The following is a 19,000-nucleotide window of genomic DNA, read 5'->3' as shown; positions in this document are numbered from 1 at the left end:
TGGCCCCGCCCGGACCCGAGTCCCCTGCGCCCAGGTTCCTCGTGCTTTCCCTCCTCCCTGAACTGGTCCCGGAGTCCCAGCCACTTAGTGTAACGATGGCTCCCGTCCCCTTGAAATCAAGGCAGAGGCGAGGACCTCTCTGCCCGGTGAAGTTTGTGTCTGACTCAGAAGTGTCTTCATTGGCGTGGTTTTCATGCCGTGGCCCCGGCCGGGGTGACTGTGTGGCCCGGTGAGCTCCCAGCCGGGGGAGCTCGGTTAGGAGTGGGATCTCGGCATCTCCAGGCTGATAAGGGGCTTTCCTATCGGCACTGATCAATAAGCACGTTTCTAGGCTCCGGGATGGGCAAGTCACTGGGTTCTGAAATGCCTCCGTCTTGCTGGGAAAACATGCCTCACACGCAGAAAAGAGTTAAATACGGGGCAAGCAGAACAGCACAGCGCATGGAATTGGTCATTGGACTGATAGACGAACCGGTGACCCCCGGGAATGCAGGAGGCGAGGGAGCCCCCCTGGGTCCTGAGGGCAGTGGTTCTCAACCTTCTTAATGCCGCGACCCTTTAATACAGTTCCTCATGTTGTGGTGACCTCCAATTTCATTGTTACAAATTGAACATAATTAAAGCATAGTGATTAATCACAAAAACAATATGTAATTATATATGTGTTTTCCGATGGTCTTAGACGACCCCTGTGAAAGGGTCGTTCGACCCCCAAAGGGGTCTCGACCCACAGGTTGAGAACCACTGCCTGAGGGGCTGTGAGGCTTCCCCTTGGCAGGAGCCTGGGTCCCCGAGGATGCAGTTGGGAAGGGTGAACTGAACCGAATGGGGAAGAGCACGCGGTGGACAGAAGTGGCCCAGTGGACAGATGGACCGAAGTCTGAAAACATGGGTTGGTTTAGCCAGTTTGGCTCAGTGGGTAGAGACAGGAGTGGTCCCTGCCCTGCTGGCACATGTGGTCTTTGGGCGACACTGAGAGGAGACGGGCGATGTCAGTCCGGTGAGGTAAGGGCAGCACGAAGACAAATAACAGGTGCCCCTGAGCACAGGTACCCGACCTGGACTGGGTTTTGGTATTTGTGGGAGAGATGGGCCTCCCTAGAATGGACATCTCCATGGAGACCTAACGCGGGAATACAGAGAAGACAGGTGGAGGGGGCAGGAGAAAGCCAGCATGGCCGAGGCCAGGAAGGCCAGGGGAGTAGGGCCAGTTCCTGAAGGCGTGAGGGACTGGACTAGGGATTGGATTTTAACCTGAGAGCGTTGGGAAGCCAGTGAAGTGCTGGGAGCAGGGGCGAGATGGTAGGTTTGCGTTTTTTAAGTATCTCGCTGGCTGTCATGGGGACAGTAGGTTGGAGCAGGCAAGACTGGAGGTCAAGGGACATTAAGTCCTCAGGATGACGACCAGGACCTGGGGGTGGAGGCTGAGCCAGGTGCCAGGATTCTCCGTGCGTAAGCGCAGTGGTTGGGAGGGGAGCAGACAGGAGGGGAGGAAGGTGGGATGGCCAATGAATGGATCAGGAAGCAATGCTAGTTTGTCTTCCGGTGAGTGACGGAGCGGTGGCCAGGAGGACACCAGCTCTCGCACAGACCTGTCCTGTGAAGGCTGTGGCTGAAGGAGTCTGAGAGGGAAGCAAGCAGCCTTCTCAGGGAGCCTGGCTTAAGTGGCACGATCCATGGAATTTTCCAGAAGGCACTGTATAAAGGCTTGGAAGGGAGTGGAAAAGAGCATAGTGGGTGAAGAGAAAAGCACAGAGAATGATGTGAGAATGAATGCCTTTTAAACGGTGATGGCTGGATTTGCAATGCCTGTGGCTTTTTGCACTTGGTGAATAATACATCACGTGGGCTTTCCATTTTTTAAATTAGTGCTTTTTAACTTCTCACTCTCATGCTTTTGGATCTCAGCTCAACCTGCTAGTCAACCAGGTCAGGTATGTTTAACAGAAATAAAAAGCCATATGACAGATAGAAAAAAATTACTTAAGAAAGATGTTTCAGTGAGAGATTAGATCTTATTTTCAGGTGGTACATTAGTGGGTTTTATGCATTTAAACGCTTTAGCTTTCTTCAAACTTCTTTGGGGGAGGCGAGAAGGGAGTGGGAAGAAGCAGGACAACCAAGTGCAGGACTGATTAAAAGGTGAAGAAGAGCCACCCACCTCCACTCCCAAGCAGTCACCTGCTTTGTTTTGCTGCCTGTTTCTGCCATTCAGCTTCCATCTCAACTGTGCTTTTTCTTATCTGACAAGATTTTTTTAGTGATTTGAGGAAGACTTGGAAAGCATGACTATTTTTAGCTGGACTCTGACCCTCAAGTCATATCAGGCTTGTGTTTAGCTGTAGATGACAGGAGGCTGCCTACAGTGGCTAAACCAGAGCCATTTATTAATCTCACATATTAAGGAATCCAGAGGTGGCCTGTCTTGGTAGCTCCAGCTGCTTGATGAAACGTTCAAAGACCTGCTCCATCCTCCTGACCATACAGCTTGCGTCCAAGTGTAAGCATTGCAGCCCCAAAGAGATGTTTATTGCTTCAGATGGGCTTGCACTGTGGACATGGATTTAGACTTGCATTGTATGCTCACAAACAGGGATGGGGACTTTTGTCCTCCTTTCAGTTCTAAGGGATCATGATCTATAATATATAAAAGCCTAAGCGAATGTTACGACCAGCTGGTAGCTATGATGTGTACTGACCACCAGGGGCCAGACGCTCAGCTCAGGAGCTGCCCCCTGGTGGTCAGTGCACTCCCACAGCCAACCTCCCATGGCTGGCCAACCTCCCGTGGTCCCTCCCCCCAGCTGGGCGGCCCCGAGGTGCCCCGATCGGGACTGGGCGAGAGGGCCTGATTGGCTCTGATCGCCAGCCAGGCTGAGGGACCCTATCCGTGCACGAATTCGTGCACCGAGCCTCTAGTTTCAAAATAATATTGAAAGCTTTTTGTGTTAAAGCATCTTAGCAAAAAGAGCCATGGCCAACTGCTGCCTTGAGACAGTGTTGTCACTGTTAGTTGTTGAGCAGACAACCAACCACCTGAAGGACGTGGGATCCGTGCGATGGCACCTGAGAGGAGGAGGCAGGATGCCTTGCTCTAAGGCTGCCAGACTATTGTAGGGAATACACATCTGTCATATTTTCCTCTCGCCTCTTAGAGGGCAACTATGGAGCTGTAGCTTAAAGAGCTCTGGTGTGCTCTGAGATGGATTCAAATAGTTTACTTTCTGAGCATATTAGTTACCTATTGCTGTGTAACAAACTACCAGAAACTCAGGGCTTAAAACAACAAACACTGCAAACATTCATCAGATGGACTCACACAGCTTCTGAGGATCAGAGCCTGGGAACAGCTTAGCTGGGTGGTTTTGGCTCAGGGTTTCTTAAGAGGCTGTGTCTTCACTGTCTGGGACACCTGTTTTCAAGCTCGCTCACGTGGTGTTGGCAGGCCTCAGTCGCTGCTGGCCACGGCCAGAGGCCTCCATTCTCACCGCGTGGCTTCTCCATCGCCACCTGGGTGTTGTCATGCCATGGCAGTGAGCCCAGAGGGAGTGAGAGCCCACGGTGGAAACTGCTGTCTTTCATCAGAACATCTCAGAAGCGCCATACCGTGCCGTCCCCCATGTCACTGCTCACACTGCTGCCTGCTGTCAGCCAGACACACCACCCCGGGGACCACACGGTGTGATGCCAGGAGGTGGGGGTTTTTGGGGGTCGTCTTGGAAGGTGGCTGCCATCTTGAGGCAAAGTTGCTTTCTGAATTCCATGGTTAAGGAAACACAGCTAAGAAGAATAGTATAGCTAATTAAAACTTTATTTTTGTATGTGTTAATAAGGAAGAAAAACAGGTTGTGAACAGAAAGTATAACCTAGCACAGGGGTCCTCAAACTATGGCCCGCGGGCCACATGCGGCCCGCCGAAAACATTTATCCGGCCCGCCGGGTGTTTTTGCCGCTGCTGTGTGCATAGGAATTTGTTCATAGTTTTTTTTTTAAACTATAGTCCGGCCCTCCAACGGTCTGAGTGACAGTGAACTGGCCCCCCGTTTAAAAAGTTTGAGGACCCCTGACCTAACACTAAATAATAGCAGTTCTTCCTAACCAATTACATACATATATTTCGTTTCTCCTAAAAAGAAGGTGCATGCTACTCAGGGTTTTCCATCTGTGGACCCAGGCGAGGGCTCAGGGTGAGTGCGGGGAGGCACCAGGCTTAGGGAAGCCTGAACTTTCTACTCGAGTAGACACTTAGGTTCTGATTATTAACCATCGTCCAGTATCTCTGCCTTTTCCTAGTTTTCCTTTGTTTTGCACACTCCTCATGTGTTTCTGGCATTTGTGATGGGTGAGCTCCCTTTTAGATTTTGTCCTACTTTTTTGATGACTGAATTTCTGTGACTTTATTTTCACAGATAAAAATCTGGATAACGCCGCAGAAGCAGCTGAACAATTTAAATTAATCCAAGCAGCATATGACGTGTTGAGTGACCCTCAGGAAAGAGCATGGTGAGCAGCACGCTGTCCCTCTCGTCCTCGTGTATGTTGTTGGGAAGAATTGTCAATAGAGGGTTTTTAAAACATTTAAATCATTAATGGTTTTTGGTGTGCTCTGAGACTTCTGTCACCTACTCATATAAAATGCAGTATTTGAGTAGGAGGGAACTTCTTACTCCAACTGTCTGATTTTATAGCTCCTGATGCAGAAAGCTTGGCAGTTAAAATAGTTTTAACTTTGATATATGAAGTGACTTCTCATTAAATGGGGTCTCTTTGGTGTATGACAGTTTTCTGATGTCAGACAAGGAGGCATGCTGACTTGTCTTTCAAAAACAGATACAGCCCTGGCCAGGTTGCTCAGTAGGTTGAAGCATCATCCTGATACACCAAGGTTGTGGGTTCAATCCCCGGTCAGGGCACATGCAGAAATAAACCAGTGAATGCAGAAATATGTGGGACAACAACTCTCTCTCATCATTTAAAATAAATAAAATCAGAGTGTTTTGTTTTTTTAACACACAGGTACAGTGTTTTAATACAAGAATTATAATATTTTCCCTACAATTACACTCTATAAAGAAATCGAGTTAAGCTTCTACATCTTTTGTTAATGATGACCTGGTCATTGAATATCATTTCCGAACAGAGTCTGTGTTGGGACTTTTGCTGCAGAGGGATAGGTGTTGAGCCTGTTACAACTGCAGGACCTGCTGCTCATCCGCAGCCCGGGTGGTGCGCATGCTCTGTGCCTGTCCTCGGGGTCAGTGTGCCCACGGCCGGCCTCCAGAGAGAAAGGCTGTAAAGGAAGTTCCTATAAAATCGCCTTTTACATGGAAGTCACAGAGAGAGGCCTACATGTTTCTCCTCTGCTGCTGTGTGCAGGCGGTACTGCACTCTGAGTCCTCCTGGCGCTCGGACCTGGTTCTGACGTCTAGCTTTGCTGCTTACAGGCTTTATTTGTGGACAACAAGCTGTTTAATGTCCCTGAGCCTCAGCTTCCTGTTGTAGCAAACTTTATGGAGTTGTTCTGTGGGTAATTGCATGTGCGTGAAGCTACTCCATTGTTTACGTAGACATAAGAGTGATTTCGGTTCATGCTGCTAAATTCTCAGACACGTGTGTAAGTTAAGCTTCTACATCTTTTGTTAATGATGACCTGGTCATTGAATATCATTTCCGAACAGAGTCTGTGTTGGGACTTTTGCTGCAGAGGGATAGGTGTTGAGCCTGTTACAACTGCAGGACCTGCTGCTCATCCGCAGCCCGGGTGGTGCGCATGCTCTGTGCCTGTCCTCGGGGTCAGTGTGCCCACGGCCGGCCTCCAGAGAGAAAGGCTGTAAAGGAAGTTCCTATAAAATCGCCTTTTACATGGAAGTCACAGAGAGAGGCCTACGTGTTTCTCCTCTGCTGCTGTGTGCAGGCGGCACTGCACTCTGAGTCCTCCCCAGACCTGGCTCTGACGTCTGGCTTTGCTGCTTACAGGCTTTATGATTGTGGACAACAAGCTGTTTAATGTCCTTGAGCCTCAGCTTCCTGTTGTAGCAAACTTTACAGAGTTGCTCTGTGGGTAATTGCATGTGCGTGAAGCTACTCCATTGTTTACGTAGACATAAGAGTGATTTCGGTTCATGCTGCTAAATTCTCAGATCCCACGTGTGTAAGTAGTCTGTGGACGAGATTATGTCCACCCCGTCCTGCTCAGGAATGTTTCTTTCCTGGGACTGCAGCCACCTGCGGGGAGTGGCGTGGAGGTTCCCTGGTGCATGACAGTCCCTTGTTCCCGTGGGCTAGTGCTGTACATGCCGGTAGTGGGCTAGTCAGAGTTTTAATCAGCAATTTTACGATAGATTGTCTTTTCATGTTGACATTTTTTTCTTAAAATTTTTTGGTTGTGGGTTGGACACATTAAAATGGACTGCAATAGCATTCTGGCTGTTTCCGAGTAAGAAGTCCTTTTGAATTCTTATGCATTTCGCCTTCCCTGACGCTGCTCATTTCTTCGTCTGCTCAGGTATGATAATCATAGAGAGGCTCTGCTCAAAGGTGGGCTTGATGGGGAATATCAGGATGACAGCTTAGACTTGCTTCACTTCTTCACCGTCACCTGCTACTCTGGCTATGGAGATGATGAGAAGGTAAGGCGTGGACTCCCTTACCATTTCTTACCAAGCATTTAAGTGAGACTCTCAAATGCAGAGAATTCTATAATCGAAAGTGAAACTGTTCATTCTGAAAACAAACCAAAAAAGCCACCATTGGCTTCATATTTAAAGTATCCGCATATTAAAAACCTCCAATTGGAATGTAGATGTACTTACACGGACAGAGTTTGGGGTTGTAATCCTTCAACAGTAAAGTTTTTCACGTTGCATTTTAAAATCTCACTCTGTGATTAGACTATAAAGTGTAGGAATGTGTGTTTCTGTCGCCTGCTCTAGGGCTTTTACGCGGTGTATCGGAATGTGTTTGAAATGATTGCGAAGGAAGAGCTGGAATCGGTGCTGGAGGAGGATGCGGAGGACTTCCCGACCTTCGGGGACTCCCAGAGCGACTATGACACGGTGAGGGGCGTGCACGGCTGTTGTCCGCTTAGCGTGGATCAGTGCGTCTCACATCCTGGTTCTTTATTTGTAAAAATGGATCCTCGTTCTCGCTCCTGTCCTGTGACTTGCTTCCTTTCTCTTCCCAGCAGCCTCCCCTTTTCTTGACCTTTCCCTCCTAATTGACTGTGGTCCCATCCCATTCATTTCCTCATTAAATTCATGCTGAATAGTGATTTATTTTGTGAAAGCCTTAAGAGGATTGTCTTCTCCTTTGATTAATAGCAATGTTTTAAATACGAAAGATGTTCTGCATCATTAACGTTGCTGCCTTACCGAAACAAGTCTACATCGAAGCGAGCATTTTGCCTGTTTTCTCTGTCGCCAGGTAGTCCACCCTTTCTACGCTTACTGGCAGAGCTTCTGCACGCAGAAGAACTTTGCTTGGAAAGAGGAATATGATACCCGACAAGCTTCCAACCGCTGGGAGAAACGCGCCATGGAGAAAGAAAACAAGAAGACTCGAGATAAGGCGAGGAAGGAGAAGAACGAGCTCGTCCGTCAGCTGGTGGCTTTCATTCGCAAGAGAGACAAGAGGGTGCAGGCGCATCGCCGGCTGGTGGAGGAGCAGAACGCCGAGAAGGCCCGCAAAGCTGAGGAGATGCGGCGGCAGCAGAAGCTGAAGCAGGCCAAGTATGTGCCGGGGGGGCCTGGCCGTGTGGGGCCGTGCGGGGCCCAGGGCCACAGCAGGAGGTACCTGCCGTGTGCCTCCACGTCGGGTTGAGGCATCTTGGCTTCACCTTTTAAATCCTGACGTTGCACAGTGATTTTTCATCTGTGAAAAGGTGTTTGAATTGGATGTTGTCCTTCCGAGGCCCTTTATACCTGAGACCTTTCCAGACTCCTGTGGAAGTTAATAGTAACTAAGGCCCCCGAGCTCTCGCTCTGCACAAGGCCCTGCCCTGGGCTTTTCTCCTAGCGGTTCTGGGAGCAAGTGCTGGTTTGTATCCTCGTTCCTTTGTGGGTGCGAGGCAGACAGGCCAAGGTCGCACGGCCAGCGAATCGCAGAGGCGGGGTTGGACCCAGGGAGTCAGCCCAGGGCCTTGCTTTTAACCGCCACCCAGGACTGCCTCTTAGTCGGTGTACTCTCAGCTATCCAGGTCCTTCTAGTGCCTTTAAAGCGTTGTTGTTTTTGAGTTACTGTAAAAGCATTGTGTCCAGAGCATTACAGCATTCTCTAAAAAAACGACTTCTTAAAAATTCTTCCTGCCCCACCCCTCATCTTTTGAAAATTAGCACTTACAACTTAACATCACTTGAAACCATTTAATGAGTTGCTAAGAGTTATATGTTTCAAAACCCATTATCTAGTCGAGCAATTAAAATCAACCAGGACAGCTAACAGATTTCCAGTGACTTTGCCCTTTAACTCGGTGCAGGTGTGAAGTTTGTGAGCACGTTGGGGGTGGGGTGGGGTGGGGGTGGTAGGAAGCTCTCTTGGGATGGACTCGGAGCCTGAAGAGTCGGGGAGCGCAGTGCGGAGACTGTGCTGTTTGTGTCTAGACTGGCCGAGCAGTACAAGGAGCAGAGCTGGATGGCGCTGGCCGACCTGGAGAAGGAGCTCCGGGAGATGGAGGCGCGGTACGAGAAGGAGTTCGGAGACGGCTCAGAGGAAGACGAGGGGGAGGAGCACGAGCTCAGAGACGGACAGGATGGTAACTGCACCCATCGGGACGCTGGGAAGTCATGTTTCTGTGCACAGGATGCACCGGGTGCTCACAGGGGCCAGGGCAGGGATAAGACAGTGGAGTGGGAGCGTGGAGGGAGGAGAACCTGGGACACCCCTTCCAGCGGCTGTTGCCAGAGTTTTCACATCTGTTTGGTTTCAGTGAAGCTGGGACTTTGGATTTTTATGTGACATCTCCCAGTTTTTAAGTGTGACAGATAATTAACATGAAAAACAATACTGTATGGACCAAGGAAAGGTTGTCTATTGAAGCCGGCTAATTCTGGTAATTTGATTAACAAACTCTTTTCTGACGATGTTTTAAACAATTTGTGCTTCTGGCCGTATACATCTATAAAAGCATAATGCTAATTAGACTGAACGTCCTTCTGGAAGACCTTCCGGACAAAGTCAGGGCTGTGAGAGAAGCCGGTGCCAGCAGCCGGGGGAAGGAAGGCCTACTCTTGCACGAATTTCGTGCATCGGGACTCTAGTATGTTGATAAATAAGTGGACATACTGACAGGTGTGACGTGACCGCAGACTGGTTATTTTAAAAAATGCAGTTAAGTAGTAGGTCACGTTTTCATAGCAGCTCTTTCCAGAAAAGCTGATGTTGTGTAGGAGCCTGTGTGGTGTGTGTACATGGTAGATTCTTCCTTTCATTTCTGACTTCATAGAAGGCACTTGGTGCACTGAAATACCTACAGATGTGCTTTTTCAGACTAATAAACCAAGTGATAAAATGACAAACTTTTAATTAATCAAAATGACTAGTAAATGGAATGTTTTATTAATAAATAAGACGTAAATGTGCAAGTGTTTGGGAAATTATAAACACTCTGCAAACGTGAGGTGGTGTAATTACGTAGAGTTAAATAATTTATAACATGCTTTCACATACATCATTTTGCTGCTTGACCCTCCCACAATAGCCCTTAAATGTAGGTTTTGCTCATATAATTGGCTGCATTTTCCTAAAGAAGAAACTAAGACTGAGAAGCTGTGGCATATGCCTGGGTGTCTATGACCATTTTAAATCCAGATTTTGGCTTCAAATCCAGCATTCTTTATTAACTCTTTGATTAATCAAAGTTTATTTCATGTATATGATACCTTGAAAGTGTACCCATAATTAGACAGTAATACTGAACTTTGCGTGTATTCTGATCGTTTATGATTTTAATGAGACTGTCCTTCAAAACCATATTAACATCACTTTTAATATTATTTCCTATAAAGATAGAAGATGGTATTGTGCAAAGACTTCATTGCACTTTTTAATTGCTTAGATGTTTGGACTGTATCGGTAGTAATTGTTCCAGTGTAATAAATCTTCAGGCTTATAAAAAAATAGTCTGTAAAGACAGTGTTAAACTTTACATGTAGTATGCTATTTTATGACTTGTCCAATAATGACAGAATGTTGTGAGCTAAGTTTATTTAAGCATTTAAGAATAGATTACAGTTATATAAATGTGTTTGTACCAAATCTTGCTCAAGAGGTAAGTTAAAAACACCTTGTTGAAAAAATTGCTTTTTGGTAGAACTATGGACCTCTGATTTTCTGAACTTTGCTCACTCCCAGGGTTCTGAGAATTCTTGTCTTTTGAGTAGACTTATAAAGAGAAATAGAAAGTTAAAGGGATTTTTCATCTCTTATAATTTAGTGTTGCTTTTAAAGGGTCAGCTCGAATCCTGTAACGTCATTGTTTTCCTTGGTAAGGAAGTAAACGTTTTGTTAGCATGTTGTAGGTCTGTGTTCTAATGGCACAGGCTTCTTACTGCGACCTCTTTCCTGCAGGGAAGGACAGCGACGAGGCCGATGGCGTGGAGCTTTATGAGGGACTGTACTGCCCAGCGTGTGACAAATCTTTCAAGACGGAAAAGGCGTAAGTTTAAGGTCTTTGAACTCACCTTTTCTTTTGAGGCGAGTGTAACGCTTTGCAAGTCCTGAAAAGAAAATGCTGCTGGTAGCAGCTCCCTAGTCCTTACAGCATCCTGGGGAGAAGGCCGTTGTAGCAGCAGGTCAGCCCGTGGAGTGATCAGTCGTGCCAGCATTCCTGTGGGCAGCTGCTTTGTAAACATGCACGTGGTCTTCAGAAAGAAATGTTGCTTTTTTGGCAAAGAAGGTGCAGTCATATGGGCCACAAGGCTACACCATCTCTCTCTGTTGGTGGCAGACTCACTTCCAGCCATCGCTCCCATATAGGCCATTGCTGCCACCCAGGAGCTTCACCGTGTCCTGCGAGGGGACATTTACTGAGGGGAGGAGGGGCTTTATTGATTGGTTCCTTGATCTCTTATTTTTTATTGTTTTTTAATTATTTATTATTATGATGTCTAAAGTATAGTTTGGTTTGGTTTTAATATATTTTTATTGATCTCAGAGAGGAAAGGAGAGGAAGAGAGAGAGATGGAAACATCAGTGATGAGAGAGAATCATTGATTGGCTGCCTCCTGCACACCCCACACTGGGGATCAAGCCTGCAACCTGGGCATGTACCCTGACCAGGATTCGAACCATGACTTCCTGGTTCATAGGTCGATGCTCAACCACTGAGCCATGCCAGCTGGGCTCTTCCTTGTTTTTTATACCCTTCCTCTGCCCCCCAACTTTTCCTTGTCTCACTATTTTTTTTTAAATCCTCAACTGAGGAGTGAGGATATTTTCTCATTGATTTTTTTTTTTTGAGAGAGTGAAAGGGAGGAGAGTTGGGGAGAGAGAGAGAGAAACATTGAGGTAAGAGACACATTGATTGATTGCCTTCTACTCTCACCCAGACCAGAATGGGGATGGACCTGCAGCCGAAGTATGTGGGTGCTCTTGACTTGGAATTGAACCCTCGACCCTTCGGTCCAAGGTCCAACGCTCTAATCACTGAGCCAAATCAGCCAGGGCATCTCACTACATTTATTTATTTATGTATTTATTTATGTATTTATTTTATTGTCTAAAGTTTTACATATGTCTCCTTTCCCCCAATTGATCCCCTCTTCCCCCAGTCATTCCCACTCCGGGCAAGCCCCCACCACCCCAATGTCTGTGTCCATTGGTTATGCTAATATGCCTGCACACAAGTCCTTTGGTTGCTCTCTAACCCCCCTCCCCTACCATTTGTCTCTTGATCTATTCTTGTTCATAGAATTATGTTGATCATTATATCCCACATATGGGTGAGATCATGTGATAGTTATCTTTCTCCGACTGGCTTATTTCGCTTAGCGTAATATAGGTACTGCACCTGAGGGAAAAAGAGCGAGGGGGCAGGGAAGAGCACAGGCCTGCTCCCAGGCGGGAGAGCGCAGAGGACCTGCTCTTACAGGAACAGTGGGGACAGAAGTACTAAAATGGGTACTGGTATAAGGAGAGTCAAGAATATGGGGGAAATGTAGAACCAGCAAGGGAAAAAGCAGCAAAATATGCGCAGAAAAGAGAAAAGGGGACCAGGGGATGACAGTGAGGATGTGGGTGTCAGGAACGGTCTGTCTGGATGAGCCTCCGGGGAAGTCAGGGAGCAGTGAGGGGAGTGGGCGAGCTGGAGAAGCAGCAGCAGCAGGAAGCAGCCGCAGGAAAGGAGGTTTAGAAAGTCTTGTTTATTTGGAAGTAACATTGAACTCAGGCCAGTCGCGAGGACAGAGTGTAGAGCACTCCGCTCACGGTTGCTCAGGCTCCCCATTTGCGTGTGCTTGTTCTCTCGCTACACACGGTTCTGAGTACGTGACGTGTGCAGTGCTCCTAAGCACATTCTCTACAATCAGAGTGCAGTTGTCAGCTGGAGGAAACGGATGCCATTGATACGGCACTTCTGTCGTTTCCTGCCGTGTTCCACTTTCGTCAGGTGATCCTCGTAGCGTCCTGTGTGGCATCTTTCTCACTTGGGTCTGGGACCCGGTTGAGGGGCAGGTACTGCGTTACACGTGTCACATGGTCATCAGCATGTGGCTTTCTGCTGTAAACAGGAGCTTCACTGCCCCTTGGACTGGTCTGTGTCAGTCTGAGTTTAGGGACTTTTTCAATGTTTTGTATTTGTTATTGCCCTTTTCCTGCTCCAGTTTCCCGTCAGTGGTTAGTGAGAGTCCTTCCACCTGCTCCTGTGTCCTTGACATGCCCCAGGCATTGCCGAGCACTTCCTATCTGGCACGAAATGTTCCCATTTCTCCAAAGAACCTTGATCTGCAGGAGATACTAGTGGGGAGACCCTTTCACAGGGGTTGCCTAAGACCATCAGAAAACACATATATAATTACATATTGTCTTTGTGATTAATCACTATGCTTTAATTATGTTCAATTTGTAACAATGAAATTGGGGGTCACCACAACATGAGGAACTGTAGTAAAGGGTTGCACGTAGCATTAGAAGGTTGAGAACCACTGCTGTAGAGGCTGCTTTATCCCGAAGAAGTCAGCCTGTTACGCTTGTATTTTCTGCATTTCTTCTAGTGAAGTGAACTTTATAGTATTGAAATGGGTAAAGACATGATGTCAAATATAATTTTACACACTATATTATGACTATATTTAAAAGCAATTTTATACCTACGTAATTGATATGCTAATTCCTGTCAATTGAGCCACTTACAATATTCTAAAATAATGTGAACATTTTCCTGTTAATGCTTTATGATATTTATAATTTTAATTTTTTTTTATTTCTCTCTGTATCATTAGTGCTTAATTGTTTTTCTTTTTACTTCATAAATCTTTATAGAATCAAGTATTTGACATTTTGATTTATATTTGCTCTTAGGCTTTCTAAAAAACAGAAGAAAAAGAAACAGAAACCAGCACAGGTATGTTAGTATTAGGAGAATACTTTTGGTTAGAAACTTGCAATGATTGTGGTTATTGAAAGAATGTTGATATACTCAGAAATTTAAGTAGTTTAAATATTTCATACCTGGGGTCCAAATTCAAGAGCATTACAACTCTAGATTTGCTGTTTAATGTTAGCGAAACTTTTAGTATTAGGAGAATAGTATTAAGGAGAAGGACTTTTGCTCTAATTTCATGTCAATTGTAAAACGATTAAAAGGAGTTGAAAATGTTTTCTTTTTTAAGCCCCCCCCTTATATGTATGCAACTAATTTATTTAATTACTATTGTCAGGGTGTTTTAAAATTTTGCATGTGGAATTCTCCTAATACTAATTAGCTGAGTGACCATATTTAAAAAAATATCTGGACACGTGACCCCTGGGATTTCTCATTGTATAATCAAGTTTGTTCTGTTGACAACATAATTAAAATTTCACAGAAGAAACATTTGTTTAGAAACTTGCAATGATTGTGGTTATTGAAAGAATGTTGATATACTCAGAAATTTAAGTAGTTTAAGTATTTCATACCTGGGGTCCAAATTCAAGAATTGCCCTTCTCTCTTGGTGTCTGTGGGGGATTGGTTCCAGGACTCCCCAGATACCAAAATGCATGGATGCTCAAGTCCCTTAAATAGAATGGCATAAAGAAAATGGTGAAATATCAGAGGGAGAGCATTCATGTTTTAAAATTATCTGTTTCTTTTTATTGCCTGAAGATGCACTCTAACTAGGGGGCTTGGGACATTGTCATTGTTTATTATAACTATTTGGCCGAATAACCTAAGAAGCCAGTACTATTATAGTATTTATTTTGTAATGCACACGTGTTTATAACCTAGAATTATGATGATAATTGCAATGAAAATGGAATAGGAGAAGGAGTGAAAGTTGATCCAGAAGATACCAACTTAAATCAAGACAGTGCCAAAGAATTAGAAGGTGGTCCCCAAGAGAGTGTCAGGGTCCCAGAGGCTGGTCAGCTGTGTGAGGACCCGAAAAGTGAAGCGAGAAGGTAGGCCAAGGTGCATGTGGTTGTCTACATCTTGATCCTGGTGGTGAGGGTATCTTGTCATATGTCAAGTAGAAGCTTCTTTCCCATGACGGGTGGGGGGAAGTGGATGTGTCTGTCAGTGTGTATATATCCAGACACGTGTATACAGATGAAGGGTGCTGGAGAGAATGCCAGAGGACGCGCTCACAGACATTTCAGCAAATGGCCGAAATCAGGAAGCAGTCGCTTTGATCCCGTTTTGTTCCCTTGTTCCGCTGAGGTGCGTAGTTATCCCTGTGTCAGTCATCCCCGAGCTCACGTGCGATCAAGCTACTGACGAGGCTGTGCCCACTCAGCTGGAGCATCACCGCCGAATCCACAGGCTGTGGCAGCTGTTCTCTGTTCAGGACTTGGTCTGGCTGACTTCACTGCTGAGGAGTGTCAGGGCTGGGTGTGAATACACACGCACTCACACAGTCTCACACTCTTACACACACACACACACACACATTCTTAGTCCCTCACACAAACATGCATACATAGTCTCACACTCACACACTCTCACACATACTCTCACACAAACATACACATTCTCATACACACACTCCCTCTCACCCACACACTCAATCTCACTCTCACTCACACACACACACACACACACACACACACACACAGTCTCACAGTCTGACACACACACACACCATCTCACATACACACACACTGTCACACACACACACACTCACACATAATCACATAATCACACTCACACACATACACACACATACACACACTCTCACACAGACACACACTCACACATACCCCCGGGTGTCCATTGCCTTTCTGGGGCCCCTGTGATGCTGGTAACCTAGTGAGAAGTTCATTAAAAAACCTGCATGTATATAAAGTCCTTTTAAAAAAATAAAGTTCTTCGATTTGAGCTTCACGGATGCAGCTGCTGTCTTTCATAACATGATAAATTGTTCTCTAGGAATGTCACCCTAAGTGCTCTTGGGTATATTTGTGGCATATCTATGATGATACTTAGTAAATTAGTAACTTTTATTTATTTTTTTAAATTTAAATTTTTTTTAAATATATTTTTATTGATTTTTTACAGAGAGGAAGGGAGAGAGAGAGCTAGAAACATCGATGAGAGAGAAACATTGATCAGCTGCCTCCTGCACATCTCCTACTGGGGATGTGCCCGCAACCCAGGTACATGCCCTTGACCGGAATCGAACCTGGGACCCTTGAGTCCGCAGGCCGACGCTCTATCCACTGAGCCAAACCGGTTTTGGCAAATTAGTAACTTTTAATCTGTAGCCTGTATGCCATTATGTCCTTTCCTTGATGCTTTCAAAGCTGGCTGAATGCTGCTAATGTTGTGTTACACCCTAATCAGCGCCATTGCGGGCCTGGTTCCTGACCACCACAGTAAAGCCCGTTGTAACCTTTTTGCTGTGGAGGCTTAGCTTCAATTTGTAAAAACAGCATCTGTGAAGTGCAGTAAAATGATGTGTGCCTGTATACGCCATTTAACTTAATGCAGACTCTTGGTTTCTGCTTAAAGAATAGTAGGGCAGCATTGTCATAGCTCATCCCTGTAACCCAGGCTGTCTGTTCTGTGTAGTTGCACTTGGACTTTATCCTAAGAACGTGGTTAGCACACATGAGGGGAGTATGAAATAACTGGGGAAAGCTACCATTCACCTCGAGGGCTGGGAAGAGGACAGCGCAGAGTGAAAGTGGACCAGGAGTGGACGGCTGTCCTGGCGGCAGCTTCTGGGTGAAAGAGTCCGGGGGAGCCCACTAGTCAGCAGAAAGGACAGTCTCTTAATAAAAGAAAATCCTCTCTGTTGAACAAATGTAATTTTACGAAAAGTGCATGACAGTGTCGCTATTTTCCTCATTTCACTTCATTGAGACACTGTTAGGATGTTTGTCCCAGGCGGGATCTGGTCCAAGAAGTAGCACTTGTAGGAGCCACACTTAATGTCACAGACTATCTGTGAGGAGTACTGGTTGGCAGTGACGATGGTTTGCTTCAACAAATGGAATATGAAGTGCTTTGCTTTTTAACAAAAACACATAGTATGAAAATTTAGAGAATTTGACAGGTTTTGTTTTAGCTTATGTTTCAACCATTTTAGGTAAATTTCTTAATTATTGTGACAAACCTGATATAAAATGTGATCTTTAAAGTTGCTCTTTAAAGCTATTTATTTGAAATGTGAAAATTAATTAACATGACCATTAAAATGAATGAATTAGCCATTAAAGTGCATGTCATTCATTTGAGTCATCTTGGGAGCAAAATGATAATTATTGGATTATGCTGAATTCTTTCGTTTACTTGCCAGTGTCCCTAAACCCAGAGGAAAGAAAGCCAAAGATACGAAGAAATCTGTCAGAGTGCCTGCCGAGCCTCAGACCCTGGTAGGTCACAGTGTGTCTGTGTTTAAGCCTGTACGGTGTTTAAGCGCCGTAGCCCAAATTCTTAGTTCCCCTTCCAAACATGTGAGTGTGTTCGGTGAGCCCTCTGCCCCTGCTACTATGTGTGGATCTGTCAGCACTTTTCCTGGACAAACGTAGAATTTAGACTTGTGCCACTCTCATTGTTTCCTTTAAAGGAGTAAGACACGTATGGGAAATAGCAGCTTGTGTGAACAGTTCCTGTTCTGTTTCCATTACTCTGAAATCTAAAGCCTTGGTCTAGTCTGAGGCGGGCAGCTATTGCATGTCTCAGAACTCGTAAGGTTGATGGTGGTGGTTAATGGGACTTAACTTTCAGGAACAGCTGCCCCTGTTGAGCCTGTCTTGGTAGTTTTCCATTTTGTTAAAAGATCTTTATTTTGCGATTGTTTGATATTTAATCAGGACATGAAAACATACTGCTCTCAGATAACACTTGCTTTTATTATTGGTTTCCCCCTCTCAGAGTGACGTTCTGATCAGCTGTACCACCTGCCACAGCAAGTTTCCATCCCGGAATAAACTATTTGACCATCTAAAGGCCACGGGGCATGCAAGAGCGCCCTCGTCGTCTTCTTTAAATGGTGTAACAAGTAGTCGAAGCAAGAAAGACAAACGCAAAAACAGATAGACATTCTGCCAACGCCTTTTCTTTCTGATTGTCTCTAGATTTTGAAACCAAAAACTGAACTGAAATCATCTAAAGAGTTAAAGTTTCAGTGATCTGCAATTTATTGCATTGTGGAAGATTATTTTTTATCTTGTAAAAACATTTTTCTGTTTAATATATATATTTTTAAACATTTCATTAGTGATTGAATTCTACTTTGCCATCTGAACGGACTTGAATATCTCAAAACAGGTAAATATTGTAAAGTGCGTATTCTTGGTTTCTGCTGGCTCGTGGACAGAATGTACAGGGAGAATTAAATTATTTTAACACATACAAATGCCCCTCTCTGTTTTATTTTGTGAATTTCTCATTAAGTGTTTTTATGTGATTTAATGCTTTTGTCAATGATTCCAGATTGTTTTAAAATTGCCATAGATTTATTTTTCCACCTGATACCATGACTCTGGTTCTAATTTTAAAATTATTTCTAAAGAACCTATTGTTAATTACTATGTATTTTCCCCCTCAAGGACAATGAAAGATAGAAACTATGTGAACATATATGGTTGTGTTTCAAGAATACTGTCTATCCAAGGTATGACTATGTTGATTCAGTTTGAGATTTTACTGGTAATTATCGACATGCAGCTTGGCTTCTTCCTTTGATTTGAATTGTGGAGGTGGAAGCAAATTAATTTATACGGCGCTTCCTCCTCAGGAGCAGTGACAGCTGGAAAGTGTGATTGGTCAGCGTAGCAGATGGTGCAGAATTTATACTGATACATTAACTAGGGATATTCTGCCTTGAGCTTTTTCATCACTATTTTTAGAAATGTTTTGTTTTGTTTTTTTTACATCATTCAATGGAGAAAAACGTTTTTAATGAAAGATTTTTTAAGAAAGTTGCTATTTATGCCTTCTATTCTGTAGCAAAGATGAATATTAAATCCAAAGAGATATGGAGAGTCATTACAAGTGAGTGTGGTCTAACATGTTCAGTGATGAGTCGGTTTTAGGATGGATTAAATAAATAGGCAGTTCTTTTCATTGGTCTTGAAAGTAGCTTCGAACTCCTCACTTTCCGTTCAGTGAACTTATTTCTCTCCTTGAGTCTCCAAAGGAAGGAATCTTCAGTTACGTGTAAACTGGAGAGCAAGCCCCTGATGCTGAGGCTTTCTGACAGCCTCGGGGGTTGTACTGATGTGGTACATCTGTGCTGGACTTGGGTCCGTGCTTTCATTCCTTAAGCTTTTATTTTTGTCTTTTTCCCTTAGATATATATTTCTTTACCTTCCTCCCCTTCTGTGTCTAACTTCTATCACTACTTCCTCCTAATTGTTTTT

General features: G+C 44.9%; 1 protein-coding gene across 1 annotated transcript; it reads left to right on the top strand.

Moving 5' to 3' along the window:
* Nucleotides 1-3,604: 3,604 nt before the first annotated feature.
* On the top strand, nt 3,605-17,994 carry DNAJC21 (DnaJ (Hsp40) homolog, subfamily C, member 21). The gene is given in 12 exon segments (XM_014544843.1): nt 3,605-3,665; nt 3,668-3,679; nt 4,410-4,503; nt 6,506-6,629; nt 6,933-7,055; nt 7,423-7,727; nt 8,598-8,749; nt 10,564-10,651; nt 13,513-13,555; nt 14,421-14,593; nt 16,933-17,008; nt 17,511-17,994. Coding segments are annotated over 12 exon segments (1,401 nt in total). The 5' UTR covers nt 3,605-3,619; the 3' UTR covers nt 17,676-17,994.
* The last annotated feature ends 1,006 nt before the right edge of the window (nt 17,995-19,000 follow it).

Source organism: Myotis brandtii, unplaced genomic scaffold (genome assembly GCF_000412655.1).
Source record: "Myotis brandtii unplaced genomic scaffold, ASM41265v1 scaffold384, whole genome shotgun sequence".
Lineage (NCBI taxonomy): Eukaryota > Metazoa > Chordata > Mammalia > Chiroptera > Vespertilionidae > Myotis > Myotis brandtii.
Note: the sequence above shows the minus strand (reverse complement) of the source record. Positions and strands in the feature narration are given on the sequence as shown.